A 6,645-nucleotide genomic window follows, 5' to 3' on the forward strand; every position below is an offset into this window, starting at 1 on the left:
GCACGTCGCGGATCAGAGTCACAAGATATCATTATCGAAAACTCACTTGTGTCAATTCATGCGGCTGGTGGAACAGGGCTATCGGGATAGGGCTAGCCAGATCTGGCAAAACAAACCTAGCTGTAGGTTTTCAAAGGCAATCTGACCAGGCCTTTACAAACGCAGAAACTCATCTCTACTCTCACTGAAAAAGATTGTTCTCAGATGAAAAGTAATCATAATCACATGCCACTGTAATATAAGAGCAATAATGTCCTATAAATGGGGTAGAACCGAAGGCGCCGATTACTGCATACTTTGCGAGGATAAAGAGGGATTAGAGATAATCGAACATTTTCTATGTCGCTGTCCAATGCTTACGAGCAGAATACTACGAATCGCGGGTGAACACACGATCCAGTCCCTCTCAGCCTTCGAAACTGAACCAAAAAATCTTTTTCTTTTTGCTGAAGGCCTGAAATGGCTGCAACGAAAATAATGTGCAACACCACACTAAGCAATTAACCTCTATCTTCACTTTATTTTCCTACAACTCACATTCTTTCCCCTTTCTAATTCTCCCCTTTCAGCACTCCGCAGGATGAACACAATAGACCATAAGGTTTCCGAGTGGAGTAACTGTCGACTACGACGGTTACATGTCGTTGAACCCAACCTTACCTTCAATGCAACGAACTAAGAGAACTGATGGGTTCAAGTGGCGTTAGATGAAACTAGTCTTCTCTACCTTCACCGAAATTAAATCAAAGCTTTTTTAAAGTACGTGCAGTTAAGTGCTTTAAAAACTTGTTGTTTTTAAATTTGAAAACAACAAAACTGAGATCAAGCTGACTTACTTTACAAATATGTTTTGGCAGCAAATGAAGACATCAGTTGGTATTATTTATCACCTTCTTTCTTGCACCATGTTATGGTGGTGTAGGGTATCATATAGCCTACCCCACCCGATTTTGATCCTTTCCTTAGTGGTTTTTATTAAGTATTAAGCGGGCCCGGGAAACTATATATTATACATATATTGTTTTTGTCCTTAAAACTCATCCGTTCAAACTCATTACTTTAGCTTTGATATGAACCCTTGTCTCATTAAAAACACAAAAAAAAAGATATCTCCGAATAAATATCTAAATAAAAGCCAACAAAATTGCGTTCTTCTATAGAACAATGCTCAAATGATGATGCAGTTCCATTGCTACACTTTATTTACAGTAATGTTCGTTAACCTGAATGTCTAAATTAAAATTATAGAATAATTATACAAAATATTAAAACATTATGCATGTTATGGCACAGAAGTGGCTTTCAGAATCCGGATATAGTATTTTGACAAGCATCGAAAATGAAAGGAGGAAATAAGGAGAAACTGATTCCTTTTACTTTTTGCGATTTGGTAACTTTATGATGGAATTTAAGGTTGGAATATAATACATATACATATGTATATGTATGTACATGCGTATAGTAAGGAGTAAGGAAAAGACACGGTGCGATGGTTGGTTGGTGTACAAAATGGTAATGATGGTCTCTTGGCCGGAATGTTAGTTTTCAAAATTGTGGTGTTTATCGATTTGTTGGGTGAGATGTTCAATTTGCAAAAAAGTTATTTGTTATCGTCTACTGCCTTTGTCCTAATAGTTGTATTTGTGATTTGGTCCGGAGAAGGAGACAAAGTTACCATGATCCGGGATGGCGTGTCCTTCGGCGGGCTTAATTAAAAGCGCCGGTTTTGGCGCATAGTGGACCAATGGTGCAGACTTGATGGCAGTGACATGCAAAGGTGCTATGATCTTAGCTGCTGTCAAAATTTTATGATGAGGTTCTGGCACGGGAATCTTGATATCGGTAGGTTTGCGTATTACAACTGCTTCAAAACCACTGTGAGCATCTGACTTATAAGTGACCAATCGGTGGTGACCATCTGAATCGATTAGTTCATAGGATCCTTCGACTTTGTCATCTTTACGACTTTCCTTTTGACTTTTAATGTCGCCAGTATGAGGGTCATGCACAGAATAGTGGAATTCATAGGCGACTGGTCCATAATCGGGTTCAGCTTTCAGTTCAATACCTACAGCCAAATGGGCAATGGCCACTAAGCAGATAACAGTCTGAAATATAGATGATAGGTGTATGGAGATTTGTATCATTTCAATGGATTCGAAAGATTCATAGAGGTAATCGGTTACATACCTTTAAGAACATGTTTAATGTGTTTTTTTGTGTGTAAAAAATTAAATTCGATGGCAATGTCGGCCTGAGACTGCAAATTTCCCCGCTGGATTGATGGATGATGTATGTTCACAGAACAAGTGCTGAATTGTTTATAATCCAATAATCGAAATCCTGCGCATATTTATATTCGTACAAGATTCTGTCAAGCCATGGGTGATATGAGTTCAGTTCCCCTATTCGAATGCATGGAAATGAAGAAGGCGTTCACGTTGTCAGCATTTATCCGGTGCCACAGTACATGCCCGGCTAGTGAGGCAACAAGAAAATGCAACGCATTTGAAACACACGCACACAAACACGGCCAAAGTATACTTCAGGCTTAACAGAATTGTCTAGAGCACGAGCCTAATGTGTGTGTTCTTTTTTTCTTCTTTCATCCTCAGCTTCTAATGCTGTTTCTTGGTTGCTGGCTGCTTACTCCATCTTATTAGCCACCATTAGCAGCCACTATCAATGGCTGTTACACGCAGGTGCGGCAAAGGATGCCGTCAGTCAACACTTGTAATGACAACACACTGGCTTGTTTGTTTACCAACAAGTGAATCTGGCTTGCTAGCTGGTTGGCATCCAACATGTGACGAAATTCTACTCCAATTTCTGACACTGGTACTGGCGGCAGGCGAAGACATTGCCAGCGAAAATTCGAAATCATCGTGGACCGGTAGAACCTCTTTATCAGACCATAAACCACGTCTTATTGAGTCAATTACGAATATTCACAGTCATGTATAGGACAGGGGCAAGTGGGCGGACATGTACCCGTTTTTGTGCGTTTTTCGATTTGTTCGCATTAATTTAAATTATGCAAATGTGCTTCACTTTCGATTTCAATTACAATTACAACGAAATTGTGGATTTATTGATGGAAGCAAAAACAAACAAGAGGTAAATGTTTATAGAATTGATTACGGTGTGATTGAGTAGATGGGTTGTTCGTGTTTTATTTTTTCAAATGCCGCAACTTGTTGCGTCAAGTCCACGAATTCGTTTACTGTATCTTGTTAATGATACTGCAATTCTGGTGCGGTTGGTTTGAGTGGTGCGCCTCTGTTCATGACATCACAATCAAACAGAAATTTGTCAATACCGACGTGTAGTTACCGACAGTTGCCGGTATATCGGCATTAATTCAGCAAAAGTGGTCGCAACTAAACTTTGCTTGTAATTGATCGCATTATTGACACCTTTAGTTGACAGCGGAGGAACGGTTTGGCTCGTGCCAATCAGCTACAGTGAATATGTAGGATCGAATAATAATATTTGTGGAAATTTGTACAAATCCGTGTGGGTAGAAAGCAGATCGAAAACAAAAGTACATAACCACGTTGCGAAATCGAAATTGAGTTCCAGATAACCTCTAAAAATTTCAATATTTTTATTCGACATTTTTTGTTTCTATTTAATTTATTTTGACCTATTTGAACCTTCGAAATATTGATTTTTTTTTGTTATCCACACATGAAAGAACAAGTAAGAACAGACTATAGTCGGACGGGGCCGACCATGTGATACCCTATACCACTATCCCTGTGCACTAGCTTTCCGGGCTAGCTTTTGATAAATGATAACTTTTATTTAAATGTATACACAAAAGTTTTGATCAATTTAACCCGCTAAATATTATCCGATCATACCGTTGACTTGCACGCTACTTCTTCATCTCAAACCAAAACTACGTTTAAAATTTCGCGCCGATCGGACTATTATTGCGACCTACAGAGCGGCTACAAAATCGAGCAAAAATTTTGTTTTTGGTCCATTTCATCCCTTTAACATTTCACGATCATCGCCAAAAACTAATCAGTTCTATTCTGGTCCAAACCCGACCTCCATACTAAATTTCGTGACAATCGGTCCATAATTGCGGCCTCTAGCTTGATTACAATTTTTAATGGACGGACAGACGGACGGACGGACGGACGGACACACATCGCTAAATCGCTTTATCTCGTCGAGATATGAAGTTTGGTATACCACATGAGGGGTCTACGACGAATATTTCGCGGCGTTACATGAATTTTTGGGAAAACAAACTTATTATACCCTTTTCCACATTGTGGTATAGGGTATAAAAAGTATCCTATTAACTCGCATTTACCTTTTTAGCCCATGACCCAGCAAAAAAAAGTCCTCCCAAAATCATGGGTTTCGTAAGGGATTTTTGGCAGCCGTAACTACTCTCAAATCCCCTTTCATCCCCATTATTTTTACAAGGGCATGTCGCATTCAGTTTCTAGCTATTTTATGACCACTAGAGTAACTAGTTATTCTGTGGCCACTAGAAGTTGAAAAGTAAGGTGAAAAAAATTCTATTTTTAGAAGAGTTGATGTGGAGAATTTGTTTTTAATTTCAACAAACTTCTTATTTTTATTTTACTTTATTTTATTTATCTCCCTGCCCGAGTTGAACACACGAACTCTCTGATTTCTAGCCAAACACACTACACACTGAGGCACGCACACGAACATTAAGGGTTGCTTAAGAATTTAAATCAGGCATGACCAAAAAGAGAACTGAGAAAATGTGAATGGATTTAAAATATTGGCAACTTATAACAGTGTGTTAGTAAGTATGTCTTCACTCAAGCTATAAAACAATAACAAATCAAAACATTTGTTCTCTTTTGTACGCTCTTTCTGTGGATTTGGGTCGTGTGCGTGTAAATTGCCGAAAATCATCGGCACCGCCGTGCCAAATGTGACCATGCTTGATTTAAATGTGCACTGCACATGCGCACCACGAACTGTTATTTTTTACTTAACAAAAAGTTTTTGTTTTTGTCAAAAACCCGTTTGCCGACGGTGAGCGTTGAACACACGACCCTAGGATTTATAGTCGGACACACACACACTGTGACACCGTCCTCATTACTTAGTGAGGAGTAAAGTAAGTAGGTTCACCTTGTAAATTTGTTAAGAAGTAACCCATTACTTTTCAGATTACTTGTAATGCGAAAAGAAGCTTGTTTACATTACTTTGTAAAGGGTTACGTAATGGCTATCGGATTCAAATTTTTGCTGGGGAATATTGCGAAAATAAATGGACTAAACTTGTCGAATATTTTGACAAGACTTTTTGAAGCTACTTTGAAGCTTTGGCTACTAAAAGTCGCAACTTCTCGTGACATGCCCTTGTTAAAATAATGGTAAGGATATTTGTAATGATTTTTTGTTGGGTTGCCTGTAGAGCGATTTCTTGAAAATTCGCCTCTGGCCCCTTACATGTTACTATGGAAATAAAGATGGGTATGAAGACACGGGTAACCGATAACCGATCATCATAAATTATTGTAGGATTAGTTTTCTAGCCACTAACGAACTGGCAAATTTTTCTCATCGATTGGACAATAATTGCGGACTTTAAGCAATTCCGTGCAAATTCGTCTTTGGCCCCATACAAATTGCCATGGAAACTTCGAGAGCCCAGTGGCACGTGTAAACATATTCCAATTATGCTCAAACTATGGCAATATTAACATCTAACGAAATTAAACACTTTAAGATATTATTAGATTCCGTACGTAGTACTGTGACTCCAACAATCGTTTTTGTCAACTTCAACGATTATTTTTGTCATATCCAACAATAGTTTTTGTCAACTGGACAATATTATTTTCTCTTTTCTTTCACTGCATCGGATCAGTGGTGAAAAAACAATTTTGGTGAGTTTTGTTTGTTTATTTGTGTATGTAAACCAACAATGAGATTCTTGTTTTTATTTGTTTCTTCTTTTTCATTCGTCTTTGGGCTTTGATGGTTGAGTCACAATCTGAGAAGTGTTTTAGAGGGAACCTGCCTGGTTGTAATTTGTGTTTTCTTTTCATGTTTGTTATTGTTCTGTAGGTATTCCTTATGTTGTGGTGGGTGCTTGGTTATTTTGTTCATCAATACTCGTAATATTTTGCGTGACATTTATTCCAAAGTTATATGGCAAATGTTTTGTTATTGTGAATAAATTGTATGAAAACGAATTTTCGGCCAAATAGAGTTGTTGTTGTGCTACTTACGTGTCCTGTTAAAAATAGATTTTGGTGGAAAATGTATATGAGAATTATATATCACCAAATCAAACATTTCACCAACAGGTTTTCTGGGCTGACAATATTGTTTGTAAACATTCTAGATTGTGGCAGTTTCTATTATCGGTCCTAAGTATTGTTAATGATTCTTACAATATTTCGGAATTTCGCAAGATCGTTTTTGGTTTTTATGTTATGAGCAAAGATGGTATTTTCTGGATTTGCAATTACAATGATTGAACATAACAAATAAATTCTTAAAACAAAAATAGATATTCTTGTTTCAACAAAAGCGAAAAATATTTTTTCTCGGCGTGTACGGGGGCAAAATGAGTATGTCCTCATTTCATATGCAAAATTTATTTATATGTAGTTGTACGTTTTATAAATAAAA

At 37.6% G+C, this 6,645-nt stretch overlaps 1 protein-coding gene across 1 annotated transcript; it reads right to left on the reverse strand.

Moving 5' to 3' along the window:
• Positions 1-1,147: 1,147 nt before the first annotated feature.
• Positions 1,148-2,311, reverse strand: Cpr30B (Cuticular protein 30B). The gene is made up of 2 exons (XM_073968510.1): positions 2,191-2,311; positions 1,148-2,108 (listed from the first exon to the last, which is right to left on the reverse strand). The coding sequence occupies exons 1-2, from the start codon at positions 2,200-2,202 to the stop codon at positions 1,629-1,631; spliced, it is 492 nt and encodes a 163-aa protein (XP_073824611.1). The 5' UTR covers positions 2,203-2,311; the 3' UTR covers positions 1,148-1,628.
• Positions 2,312-6,645: the final 4,334 nt, after the last annotated feature.

Source organism: Musca autumnalis, unplaced genomic scaffold (assembly GCF_047663935.1).
Source record: "Musca autumnalis isolate F117 unplaced genomic scaffold, ASM4766393v1 scaffold_2, whole genome shotgun sequence".
In the NCBI taxonomy this organism is placed as follows: Eukaryota; Metazoa; Arthropoda; class Insecta; order Diptera; family Muscidae; genus Musca; species Musca autumnalis.